The 12,821-nt window shown below is 42.4% G+C and overlaps 2 protein-coding genes across 5 annotated transcripts; one reads left to right on the top strand and one right to left on the bottom strand.

Moving 5' to 3' along the window:
• The first annotated feature begins 922 nt into the window (after positions 1-922).
• rnf41l (ring finger protein 41, like) lies at positions 923-4,996 on the top strand. Of its 4 annotated transcripts, none has more exons than XM_017309760.1 (8): positions 923-1,056; positions 1,145-1,383; positions 1,495-1,707; positions 1,812-1,951; positions 2,257-2,283; positions 3,186-3,348; positions 3,474-3,594; positions 3,826-4,996. In XM_017309760.1, exons 3-8 carry the CDS (start codon positions 1,502-1,504, stop codon positions 4,231-4,233), a joined length of 1,065 nt encoding a protein of 354 aa, XP_017165249.1. In that variant the 5' UTR covers positions 923-1,056; positions 1,145-1,383; positions 1,495-1,501; the 3' UTR covers positions 4,234-4,996. The 4 variants fall into 4 exon arrangements, with proteins under 4 accessions (XP_017165249.1, XP_017165250.1, XP_017165248.1 ...); XM_017309761.1 differs by having other exon boundaries at positions 924-1,056; positions 1,163-1,383; positions 1,470-1,707; XM_017309759.1 differs by having other exon boundaries at positions 924-1,056; positions 1,470-1,707.
• A 448-nt stretch (positions 4,997-5,444) lies between these two features.
• On the bottom strand, positions 5,445-12,651 carry virma (vir like m6A methyltransferase associated). Its single transcript, XM_008432716.2, has 15 exons — positions 12,625-12,651; positions 11,915-12,008; positions 11,409-11,797; positions 11,178-11,333; positions 10,868-11,103; positions 9,941-10,190; positions 9,640-9,857; positions 9,407-9,539; positions 8,557-8,697; positions 8,313-8,467; positions 8,101-8,197; positions 7,135-7,301; positions 6,697-7,046; positions 6,468-6,614; positions 5,445-5,790 (listed from the first exon to the last, which is right to left on the bottom strand). The coding sequence occupies exons 1-15, from the start codon at positions 12,649-12,651 to the stop codon at positions 5,597-5,599; spliced, it is 2,754 nt and encodes a 917-aa protein (XP_008430938.1). The 3' UTR covers positions 5,445-5,596.
• Between the last annotated feature and the right edge of the window lie 170 nt (positions 12,652-12,821).

The raw sequence follows: 12,821 nt of genomic DNA, 5'->3' as shown, positions 1-12,821 counted from the left end.
ATTGGTTTAACGCTTCCGGAAGGCGTGGCCAAAATGAAAAAAGTGTGTTTGGTTTTAACGTCACCACAATGGCAGAGGCATACAAAGGTGGAGTCGGGACCCCGTTGACGGGGTTTTATTATTATTTTCTATTTAAAAGGATATTTTTAAATCCTTAATATGTTTAAAATTGACATATTAGCTTTCGATTATATCCGTGTTTACATCACACCACTATTTATTAGACTTCCGTGGGCAACAAAGTAAGTGTTTACATATAAATATGTGGATATTCTTTAGTTTTCTCCATCTGCCCAGTCATTTAATGTTTGGGGTTTTTCGGTCGCTCTAAAGTGCCTTAATGTGCGTATGAGTGTCTGTGGACTTGCGACGTACACATGAATTATCACAAAGTTGTATTTGTTTATTTATTTATGTATTGCTGGTGGTTCTTTCTGAACTCCAATTGCCTGAGGGACCAATGTTTAATTTAGAATAAAATTCACATCCAAATCCCTAGACACATTTACTCAAAAGGCTTAATGGACAACTAGTTCCACTGTTTATTTTTGGTTAGTTTATTTTTTTTTGCCCACTTTCTCATAATTTTGTGAAACCCTGCATTGAGCATTTATACATTTTGAATAATACTGTAAAAGTTCTGTTTAAGGACCACCACAATTAAACCCAGTTCTGTAGCTGTTAACTATTTGCTATCATTGATAGATGCATTTTGTGTTCTCTCAACACATAGGTTCTTTAAAATTTCAGATACATTTAAGTAAGAAACGGCTTATTTCACATTTTTGCACTGTAGCTCTTGTACTATTTCTCTGCTGAGTCTAACCTATAAGAGGGGGGATGACCTCTGATCCCTGTCCTGGTGTGTTTTGTGTCATCTGATGTTGTGTGCTCTTTAATCCAATCAGAGAGGGAGAGAGTGTAATCCATGTTAATCCCACATCCAGAGACGGACAGAAAGAGAGAAACCTCGGGACGCGGCAGGTCATTAAAGAGAGACAGAACCGGCAATGATCTCTAATGGCTATGTCCCAACACGACTTTAATTCTTAGGCAGTAAGTGAGACGTCCTGCATCCGTTTCTCTCCTCTTGACTGAGTTTTTCTGTTGCTGTAATTCTGCCTCATCTGATCTCATCTAACAGCTGTCTGGCCGTTGTCAGGGATACCTACCCGTAGAGACGCACGCTCAAAAGGCAGGGGAGGGCTTTGCAGGAGAGGAGACCCTCACCTGGATCTGGATGGAGTGAAGAGAGGGGATGAAGGAGGAAAGCATGCAGCAACAAGAGAAGAGGGAAGGTTACCTGTGCAGGTGCATGTGAAGTCAAACAACCAAAGAAGAAGAAGAAGGAAGAGTTGGATGAAGTTAAGATTAACCTTTCAGGTAGGATAATGTTTTAGTGAGAGGAGAAACATGAGTGGATTTCCTTCCTAGCTTTTTTGTTGTTGTTGTTGTTGTTCTTGTTGCAGTGCATGACCTGTGTGACCTCTGAAGCTGCAGGATGGGCTTTGATCTGGAGAGGTTTGTGGGCTACGTCAACGACGGTCTGCTCTGCTGTGTGTGTCGAGACGTGCTAGAGCGCCCCCTCCAGGCGCCATGTGAACATGCTTACTGCAGCGCCTGTATCAGCAGCTGGCTGCTCCATCACCACTCCTGTCCTGAAGACAGGCTGCCCCTGGATGTGAGCAGTCTCAGACCGCTGTACAGGTGGGTCCCTGCAGCCCACCCATCACTCCAAATCACTCACTGAGTTTAAACTGCTTATAGGTGTCGTGCACATCTGGGAGGTTCTGCTTGTTGTTTAATGGCAGGTACATGCGTAACGACCTGAACCGGCTGCAGATCCGCTGTGTGAACGCAGGGCAGGGGTGCGAGGTGGTCTGCTCCCTGGAGAGCCTCCACTCACATGAGGATGAGTGCGAGTTTGCCTTCATAGCCTGCTCCAACACAGGTAAGAGAAAAACACTTCCTAACTGAGGCCAGGCATATGCTAGGTGATGTTTTTTTTTTCATTGTTTCAATTTATATCACCTACTGTAAAGTTAAGTGGTTATCGTCATGGAAGTGTAGGCAACAAAGGTAACGTGAAACCACAAGCTGAACAACAGGTGGCTCGTCTGTTGTCATGGCGCTGAACCCCCAGAGACCACACACAAAGTTTTTCTGGGATCTATGTTTATTTGATAAGCCTTAATGCATATGAAATATGTACTTTTTTAACCCATGATGATGTCACTGTGAACATGTCATTGTCAGGTGGAGAGTACATTTGCTACCGTTGTGGTAGGTACAGTGATAAAGTGTAAACATGCAGTGTGATTTTTTTTTTTTTTTTTGCAGTGCTATAAAAATTGCATCAGCTATTTCTTCTGTTGTTTGATTGCTGTGGAGTTTGCAGATTTTAAAAATAACTAGATGCTTATCACAAGCATTCTACTATTTAAGTGGTTGAAACTGAGACATTTTGCATTAATTATTTTCTTTTACATCCAGTAAAGTGTTACTCCTGATCTTGTTACAAGATTTTAGAAGTTCTACCATCTTTAGCTTGCATTCTTTTTTTTTGTCAATGCTCGCCATGTTTCAGAAATTGTCAAATCTTTCTTCAAAGTAGTGTTAAGTGGATCTCTGAAAGATGAAACGTGTTTTGGATGCTCTATTTCTTCTCATTTAAATTTTGCAAATGAACAAGTCTTGTTTTGAGCTTTAAAATATTTGCTTTATTCAAAATTTTTGTCACTTATTCCCAACTCCACCATGAGGTTTTAGTTTTAAAATTTGTTGATGTTATGTTGATAGTTTGACAAATTCACGTTAATCATTTATTTGGCTCAAATGGGTCATTAAAAATCTAAAATAAAGATATAAATGCCCATGATGAATATGTGCACTTAAGATCAAAACTGATCACACAAAAAAGAAAGCACGTTTTTGATTTTCCAGTAAATATTACAAAATAATTATTAAATACAGATAAAGCAGTCAGATAAACTGACAAAGGGATCAATATTTGACAGTCTCACACTTTCTGCTTTTTTGTTTACTCTTGCTACTATAGGCCTTTCTACAAACTCTTGTCTGCAAACAAAACTAAACCCTTAAAATGCAGCAAAACTTCAGACATGTTACAAAGTCTTCATGCAGCTGGGGATTTACTGGGGATTTCAGTGGCGTTCTCCTCTCAGGTTGCCCGGTGCAGGTGGAGAGGCGAGGTTTGGAGGCCCACCTGTCCGAATGCAACTTCCGCAGCAGAGAGTGTCCCAACGGCTGTGGTCACACTCTCCACTCCATCGATCAATCGCAGCACAACTGTGTGGCAGAGCTGCGCTTGGAGGTGGACATGATGAGGTTTGTGTCCTCGCCCCAGAACTTTTCCACATTTTGTCACATCGCAACTACGCTTCAGCGTCCCTTCTGATCTTGTCACTTTGTTGTTTTTTCTTTTTGTTTGTTTGTTTGTTTGGTTTTGGCAGGGCAGAGATGCTGTGCAAGGTGGAGGAGGTGAGACGAGAGATGGAGTCTCGGCTGGACTCCCAGAGGAGACACATGGTGCAGAAAGAGTCGCAGCTGAAGAGTGAAGTGGAGGAGCTCAAGGTGAAATACTGAAGTGCACAAGACTTAAGGATACAAGTTATCGATTAATGAGTTAATCTAAAGTAGATTGATCTTATCGATATCGAATTGTTTGCATCCCTAACATTAACTAGAGTCCATAGAGATTTCTCTCTTATTTCTCTAGAGGTTTCAGGTTGAGATGGTTCTTTTTGAAGCAGAGTGATTTATTCACAGATGTGTCTGATGGGATGATTTTTTTTTTTCCTGCAGGGTCAGTTGTCCCGTGTGATGTGCGACATTCGTGCCCTGCTGGGAGCAGAGCGTCTGAGGAGGCAGGAACTGGCAGAGGCAGAGCTGGAGAAGAGAGAGCTGCTGGAGCTCCTCAGAGACATCCAGCCGACCAGGAGCCAGCCTCCCGCCGAGCAGGCAGCCAGGGATCATCAGTCTGCAGGAGACCAGCAGACATCCAGCTGGGAAGGTCACACAGATCCACCTCGACACCAGCAGAGGGAGGCCTCGTTGCACGCCTCCTGCCTGTCTCTGCACTCAGCTCAGGCTCCCTGTGCCGCAGGCCCTCCCGCTTCACCTCAGCTTGGGGAAGGAGTCCGTAAGGGCGGCACCCGCAGTCTGACCCTGGACTGCATCAAGAAGAAGAGCCGCGAGGTGACAGTCATCTGAACCCACTGGAACTGAAGATGGCTGAATCTATAATTTATCTGTTTTTTATTTGCACGTTCCAGCAGAAATTAAAATACACTGCTTTTGTACCGTGCGCTAGTTTTGGTAAATTATTGGTTAAAAAACATAACGATTTACTTTTGATATATTGTTGCTTCGTCTTCATACCTCTATTCCTACAGGGGCTGGAAGCGGAACATCCATATTGGAACAATTTATTCAGTTTATTAATCATTAATTATGTTGAAATGTAACAATTTGGTAAATAAAAGTTTCAAATGTGATGAATTAATCACATTACAGCAGATGTATGATTTGGTTTGAGTAAAACTACAATAATATTTGGATGATGTAGAAAATCATTGGTTATTCATTGTAAGAAAACAATTATGAACTTATGGAACAATATTGAGAATGATTCATTGTTTTGGGTTTGGTTTATAAATTGCATAGGAATGTTCATTAGCATTTATTTAGTTGTACTACGAGAGTCATTTCAGGAAGGGAGTAAGCCTAATCCATGTTAATCCAGCATCCAGACAGACATTTGAGTTTGTAGCCAATGCTTTTACAAGCATTTTGAGAGGAAATTAGTCAAATAAAGCTGAATGAAATGCAACCTGTTTGTATGTTTCAAGATCTCTCATGAAGTACCAGGAATACAATTATCTTCCCACTTTTATTGTCCAAAGCAGTTTATTCATCTTCAAATATCCATCAATTCATGATTTCTCTTCAGTCCACAATAAACTTGTATTCTCATCTTTCGTGTTTAATGGTTAAATTTGGCCATTTGCATACAAAAGCTTCCTTCCCGTCAGCTGCAATCGCACAATCATTTTTTCTGCTTTTGTGCCAAAGCAGATTGAATGGAAACAAACTTTTTGCCAGATTTCTGTTGTCTAACAAATGAAGATTTTAAAAATGTGGCTAAATAATTTAAATGCAACAATTGTCTGATCTATATTTTTTGTAGAAAATGAAACAGATTAACATCCATGATTTTTGTTTATTAAAATCCAATAAGGATGGATTTAAATATCTTTTCAGCTTTGATTTCTAATTCTCCTTCGTGTCAAGTCATTTTTATCGCTTTGTTTTTCACGTTACAAGCTTGAACTGGATGAAATTGCGAATAAGTGCTTCTGAACATTTCATTTTGTTCAGTTTCAGCCAGCTTATCCGTTTTTATTTTTAATAAAACACACTCAGTCACTGCCAACTTTATTCTGTAACAAAACAAAAAAACATCTCAACAAAGTCGTGACACCAAAGCCAAGACGTTTCCATGGATACGGCAAACATGAATCCTGATTGGTCCGTTTGTAGCCCACGAGAGGCTGAAGTCACTGCCCAGGTGGATTTACCTGGTGAAAGAGCGCACATGTCTGCCTCTCCCACCTCCACTGCCTCCCCCGCCACTGAACTTGCTCCCTTGAGACCCCCGTCCTCCTCCTCCTCCTGCGGCGCCGGCACCTCCCCCTGCACCGAGCCACGACAGTCCCGTACCTCCCCGGCCCCGCGGGGCTCGATCCCGAATGGCCAGCCGATAAGCACCTGTAGGGCAGAACATAAAAACAACAAATGGGTCTTAGAGCAATGTTGTGAATGAGCGCTATTGACGTGAAACTTAAGGAGCTTCTCCAGAGTTTATGTTTCAAAACAAACATTTTGCCTCCCAAAGCGGACTCAGTTTGAACCATAAACATGAGTACGTTTAATCTTCCCCGTCTTTTGTATGGCCGCCATCTTTAAGTCCTGTATCAAGTTCAACTTGATAAAGATGACCAGCGGCGCCCTCTTCTGGATGGCGGTCAAACTACAACACTGAAATGTCTACGCTATTAATCGATTGGAACTAATTTTAATCTAATAAACTCTTTATTAACATATCAGTCTATTGGTGTGGGTTCCCTAATTAAGATATGCATGTGTTACTTTTTAACTTTGTTCAAATAAATAATGAAATGAATTTAAACTTTAATTTTATTTTTTATTTCATTCACGCATTAAATATAAATAGTTCATGTTAGAACTAAACAAAATCATGAAAAAAAAGAGCAGAAGTAAGTATAAACTTATAATATCTACCTCCTAAACCTATATTAGAAGTATAGTATTTCAGTTTGTTAAATCTATACAACAAATAAGTTTTACTGTTTAAAATAACTTCTTAATTATGTTATAATTAGCTGAGATGCTTGTGTAAGAATGTGATTTTGCAGTGAACGTACTCGCAGGCAGCTGTCGGGAGGGCAGAGGTCCTCGGGCGAAGTTGCTCTGACCTCCGCGGGGTTCACTGTAGGTTCCTCTGTGGGTCACAGCAGGAACCTGGCCGCTCCATGACGACCCCCGGCCTCCCTCTCTCCGAGCGTAGTTACCTGCAGCACCAGAAACGGGCATTTGTTACCCTCCACTGTTTCAGCTAAAGAAGCTCAGAGGTAAAACAGATAAACACGTCACCTGATAGCAGAACACCTTTAGGCTGCGGTGGGGTGAAAAAGCGAGTTTGGCTGTGAAAGGCCGCTCTTCCTCTGTTGCCAGTAAACAGCCCTCTGGTGGGGGGCTTGGGAGCGCTTTTTGGCAGACGTTTGGGAGGCAGAATCCCAAGTGGGTTAGCAATGTCTTTAAACTCCGCTGCCACAAAGTCGTCCACATGCATACTGGGAGGGCGGGAGGTGTTCTGTTTGCGCAGGCGGAAAATATCATGGGGCCGGGCGACGTTCTGACCAAACCCTCCTCGGCCTCCACGGCCGCGCGGCGCCGGAAGGATGTGGGCTCTTTTAGCAGGTTCGATGTAGTCGGATTTACCGCTGCAGAGGGAGGCACAGAAAGCGTCGATTTAAAACTTCCTGTAAAGATACCGAACCAGCCACACCTGGAGATACGCCGGCGCTGCACCTGGATGTGATGAACGTCTCGTGTTTGTGTTTGCCCAGTCGGAAACCTTTGGCGACCTTCGTGTGACCGGGAGAGGACGGCTCAGAGAGGAAGGAGCGCTCCAGCTCGGCCTTCAGGTCCAGCTCCGGACAGCACTCCTGAGCCAAGCCAACCAGATCCACCTTCACCTGAAGGAAGGTTCAGAAACAAACCCAGATGGGAGATGTGTTTCTGTCACTTAAGATTAAAAAGAAAAACTGCGAAAAAAAAACATACATGCTGGATTCTTTAATAATTATGTTCCTGAGAGAATACAGTCACCTAAATACTTGTGCAAAATTATTCCCATGGCTGATATTAATCGGATTAATCGTGATTAATCCATTATTGAAATAATCATCAATTCAGTAATTGATTACTCGCTAACTAGAGAACACAGACTCAAAAAGGCCAATTGCTGAAAACCCCCCCCAACATATTCCCAACTGTAATTAATAAAGCCAAAACTTTACAAAATATTTATACATTTTGGATTTAAAATAAAATAAAATAAAAAACACACGTCATAGTCAAAATTCCTCAAGTGGTATAGTTTCAGCTTCACCCGGTTCAAATTAACTAAAAGAAGGCTGTTATTGCATTTAAAGAAATAGAACATTTAGTTTTTAATTCAAGAAAGGAACCGAATTATTTGTTTATTTGGGCATCAATCCATTTCTAGCATTGTATAAAAAGGCTTAAATGAAAAATCTGTAAAATATGTCCATTTTTAAAAATCTGATAATCAGAATAATCGATTCCTAAAATAATTGTTTCTCATCAATAAAAAAGAGGAATGTAACAAAGTGTTGAGCAGAATAGGCAGAAAAGCCTTTGAACCAATGGAGAAGGCTTACAAATCCACCATTAGTTCACATGTTAGATTTGAATCATTTGAACCAATGATTCAAATCTAACCTTCAAATTTTGAACCAATTTCAAACTCACCATGTCCAGATCTGTTTCTATGTCATCAGTTTGGAAAGGAGAGAACCAGAGAGCTTTGAGCTGCTCATCCAGAGCTTCTGACAGAATAAACACCGTCCTGCAGGGGAAATGAAACCATAGCACCTTTAATGCTAAGTAAGATTATTTTCATCTTATTAATCATTTTATGAGTCATCTTTTTCATGCTCACGAACACAGTTCAAGAGACCGACCTGTGGTTGAACTGGGCTGCCAACGTTTCGGGTGCGGGCAGAACGGGTTCGGTTTCTGACGGCGGAGGACTTTCTGTGGCCGTCTCCAGCGACTGCTTCAGGACGATCACGTTCTCCATCATGGTTTCCAGAGAGTCGTCTTCTTTACATAATTTCTGAACACAAGCGAGCAAGAAAACTTGCACAATCAAGTCCAGGCCGAGCTTTATAAAGACACGCCTGCACAGTTGCGCATCATGCTTACCGTGATTAGCTTCTCTAAGGCCATTAGCGGATGTGACTCTGAGTCTTCAAACTGCAGCAGAGATTTCATCTCTGAGCTCGACAGCAAGCGTGGAGCAACGCAGGCAGGTTCCTCGCTGGAGCCCTGGCCTTCCTCTGCACACTGGAAACAATTTGAAGTTCACAATTCAGACTGATTACTGCAAATATATCTGAATTTCAAGATGTTTTTTTTTCATCCCTAAAATAATTTGTTTTTAATAGGAAAGCTAAGTTACCAAAGCATCAACAGCCTGTAAAAATCAGCAGATACAGAAGATGCCTTGTTTGTAGCATTAAGTGCACTTCAATTAAGCAACGAATCAATTAATTGCATGATAAATTAAAAATCTTTCCATTCTGATTACTATTTTTTTAAGCAAAATTCTGCTTAGTGAGGCATCATAATTGATTTTATTTATGGTTTTGGTTGAAAGTGGTTTTTATTTCTGTTTTATGTATTGTTTTTGGTTGCTTTGTTTATTTATTTTGGATATTATTATCTCATTTATAACACTGGAAAAATGTCTTGAAATAATCTGCCAGTGGAACCATTATTGTTTTTTCAACAATATTAAGAATTATTTTTTTAATTCAAAATATATCTTAATTTACTTAAGTTACTTGTAACTTTTTAAAAAAAATTTTTTATGTAGAACAATATTAGAATAATGCTAGACCAATAATACTTTGCAATATTTCATGTTTTTGCAGTGTACGACATTCAGTTGCCAGATGACTCACTAATGTCTGCTCTATAAAATCAGCTCTTTGCACTCAGAGTGATTACATAGTCATCACTGGTCTTATTCTGTCATTTAAGCTGAATTTACCGTTGTTTCCGTGTTTAGGATTTGCCTCAGAAAGTCAAGCAGAGCTGAAATCAGATCCGTCGAGTCCTTGTTGAAGGAAACCACCAGCCTTTTCAGCAGCGAACACACCTCTGAGCCATGTTTCCTCAAAGTGCTGAAGGGAATTAAAGGAGAAAACATGAATCTAAGACGATGCCAAAGTCTGAAGAATGGATTAGACGTGGAAAAAACCAGAGGAAAACTTTGACATTTACACTTTGAGGTGGTAGATTCCGTAGTCGTGCTCTGTGAGGAAAGTCAACGTCCTGATGCAGGTGAGGAGCAGAGGGATGCTGGCCTCTTTATTCCCTAAAACCTCTAACAGGGAATTACACACCGAGGACATCATGTCTCGGCCTGGAAGTGCATTAGCCAGCTGCTCAGCCTCCGACACGCAGCCCTCACCAGGTGGCGGCACCACCAGAGAAATGTCCTGGTAAAAACAAGCGATGGACATTTGAAGGAAGTTTAACTTAAAGAAAACTTTTTTTTTTTCTCCAGAGGAGCTCCTCCTACCTGGTCACACAGTGACTGCAGTATTGTCCCCACTAACACACTGCACTGCTGCTGTTGCAGCGAGTGACCAGCTGGGGGCACCAGCAGAGACAGAAGCAGAGGAAACAGGTCCGCCACCTGTTCGTCTCCAGAGACGGAGCCGGACAGCAGGTGAAGGGTGGAGCTCTTGCAAGCCCTCTGGGACACCAGAGTGTCCAGCAGCGAAAGCAGACGCAGGACTTGACCCCAGCAAACACTTTTCCCCTCGGCCCTGTAGGTAGTAAATCGCAGGTATTGACATACGTTTACAGTGTAAATCAAAAATATCTTTGGAGGCCCAGCAATACATTGAAAATGTCTTAAACCTTTTCACTACGTTACATTTCTGTCCTAGATTAACAAACTAGAGCGTAACTGGGAGGTAGAAGGAAAACAGTGCAATGTTTTCAAAAGATTTTTCAAATAAAATCTGAAAAGTGTGGCTTGAATTTGTATTCAGCTCCTCCCACATCGAAACTCTGTAGAAACAGTTTTTGCTGCAATTACAGCTGCAAGTGTTTTGAAGTATTTCCTCACCTACAGACAAAACACTAATTTAACAAAAACAAATCCTCCAACTTAAAAAACATTACTTAACGTATAAAAACTGGACAGCTTAAATATCAGCCACTTTCAAAACCTTGAAAACATCTAATTGGAATTAAAGTATTTTCAAGGATTTCATGAATCCCCAAATGGGTGACTTCTACTTCTGAAGTGAACTGGTTACACCAGATTTTCATCGAAGTTCCTCTGAGCAACTGAGGCTGAATACAAATACATGCCACACTTTTCAGATAACAATTTGGGAAGACTTTGGAAAAAACACCTCACTCCTTCCACTTTACATTTACATCTTACTTAGCCTTTATCTAAAACGAACGTAAGCCGAACATAAACATCACTCACGGCTGCAGCTCCTCGGACAGCAGCTCCAACACCGTCTTCATGACGAGCGTTGCGGTGGGCGAGGACAGGTCAGCCAGCTGGACGCAGACCCTCCTCAGCATGGTCAGGAGAGGCGGGCAGCTGGTGGAGCACACACACCTCAGCACCTCCGACAGGACCTTCCACTGGACCCGGATGTGCATGCTCCACAGCTTCCTGGTGTTTAAGGCGATAGCAACGTCCTGGACTGATAACGCCTGTGGAGGAAAACATGGGGACGTCAGCAGGCGTGTGATGAAAGCAGCGGGCGACGAAGAGGTCAGCGAGTCACCTGAGTGCTCTGCATCGGCAGAGGAAGAGGCAGAAGTTCGGACAGCAGCGTCAGGCCGGAGAACAAACCTTCAGGAGCTTTCAAAAGGGAATTCAAGACTTCCTTGAGCATCAGAGACCAGGTGTTGCTGGCCAGAGTCTCCTCTGTGTGAGTGACCTGCAGACACAAACGCTCGTCTCAACAAACTGACCGACAGGAGCTTCTCGCTTCCTGTGCGAAACCTGTGCTCACCTCTTCGCTGACGCCCTGCGTGAAGGTGAGCAGCACATCCACGATGAGCGCCTGCACTCTTGTCTCCTCGCCGTCCAGGCGCCCAGACGCCGGAATGGAGCACACCATCATGTGCAGTGTCACCAGAACGTTGGCCACGCGCGTGTCCCTGAACTGGAAGGCCCCGCCGCGGAGCAGCTCCGTCAGCATGGTGCGCAGCAGCCTGAGCGTGCTGATGCACACGCTCAGGATCATGCAGCGCTGCGGCGTCGGACCCATGTGCCCGTGAACGCGCCACGGCTGCAGCAGCACGCTGCACAGCTTCTGGAGGACGCGCACGCATGTGTCCAGACCCTCGCCGGAGAACAGCTGGACGCCGGCGAGGCTCCACTTCAGATCCCTCTGCTGACCTGCAGAACGGAGGCGACAACTGAGGTCACTCTGCTGACGAACGACACCGATGAAACATAAAGGTAGATTAACCTGAGTGCAACCTTTACGCCTGTAAAACATTCCTAGTTTTCTACCTTCAACAGCAGGAGGTGGACAGGTGATGTGATAGAGAACTCTCAGAGCAGTGACCAGTCCGGTTCCCTCGGCGTTCAACACATTTTCCACATTCTGACATCAAACAAACAAGATATTTATGAGAATTCCCACTTCTTTAGCCAATATGTAGTTTCTGAATCGTTTCATTCAGTTATTGCAAATGAAAGAGTGAACTAACAGAAACTGTTCTGGTTTGACATAAGCAAGTTAATTATTGTGCAACAGTTCTGTCTTTAGGTGCACTGGATTTTATTTGGGAGTGTCAGAAAAAAAGTTGTCTGCATATAAATGGTTGCCACACTTTTAGATTTTATTTCAGAAAAAAATAATCGAAAATCGTGTTTTTCTTAGTCTTCAAACATATAATTTTGTTCTACTTTGTATTTTTTTCAGCCACATAAAATCCCAACTAAATACACTGCAATCTGAAAACAGATGTCTTGTTTGAATGCTTTCACTGCAGAAACACAAAATCTTACCAATTTAGTATTTTTGGTCAAGTTTCTAGTGTAAATATCTCAGCATATTTGACACAAGACAAACTTACAAATAACTTCTAGCAAGATACTGGAGCTTGTTTTAAGTCAGTAATTCTTTAATGTTGATTAAATGAGGAAGATTATTTGACTTTTAACAAAACATTTTCCCGATGTTGTGAGAGAAATTATGTACTTTTGTACTTTATTACAAGATAAACCACAACATAAAAATCCATCCATCCATTTTCTTTACACCCTTGTCCCTCTTGGGGTCGGGAGGGTTGCTGGTGCCCATCTCCAGCTAACGTTCCAGACGAGAGGCAGGGTCACCCTGGACAGGTTGCCAGTCTGTTGCAGGGCAACACAGAGACACACAACCATGCACACACACACACACACACACACA

Source organism: Poecilia reticulata, linkage group LG16 (genome assembly GCF_000633615.1).
Source record: "Poecilia reticulata strain Guanapo linkage group LG16, Guppy_female_1.0+MT, whole genome shotgun sequence".
Classification (NCBI taxonomy): Eukaryota; Metazoa; Chordata; class Actinopteri; order Cyprinodontiformes; family Poeciliidae; genus Poecilia; species Poecilia reticulata.
This window is presented reverse-complemented; position numbering and strand designations above follow the sequence as displayed.

Excerpts from the sequence above, each read along its gene's own strand:
- rnf41l (XM_017309760.1), top strand. The coding sequence starts at position 1,502 with ATGGGCTTTGATCTGGAGAGGTTTGTGGGCTACGTCAACGACGGTCTG. Across the intron at positions 1,952-2,256 it reads CATAGCCTGCTCCAACACAG|GTGGAGAGTACATTTGCTAC; the intron begins GTAAGAGAAAAA and ends TGTCATTGTCAG. Across the intron at positions 3,349-3,473 it reads TTGGAGGTGGACATGATGAG|GGCAGAGATGCTGTGCAAGG; the intron begins GTTTGTGTCCTC and ends TGGTTTTGGCAG.
- virma (XM_008432716.2), bottom strand. The coding sequence starts at position 12,651 with ATGGATTTTTATGTTGTGGTTTATCTT. Across the intron at positions 11,798-11,914 it reads TCCACCTCCTGCTGTTGAAG|GTCAGCAGAGGGATCTGAAG; the intron begins GTAGAAAACTAG and ends TCCGTTCTGCAG. Across the intron at positions 7,302-8,100 it reads TAGAAACAGATCTGGACATG|GTGAAGGTGGATCTGGTTGG; the intron begins GTGAGTTTGAAA and ends ACCTTCCTTCAG.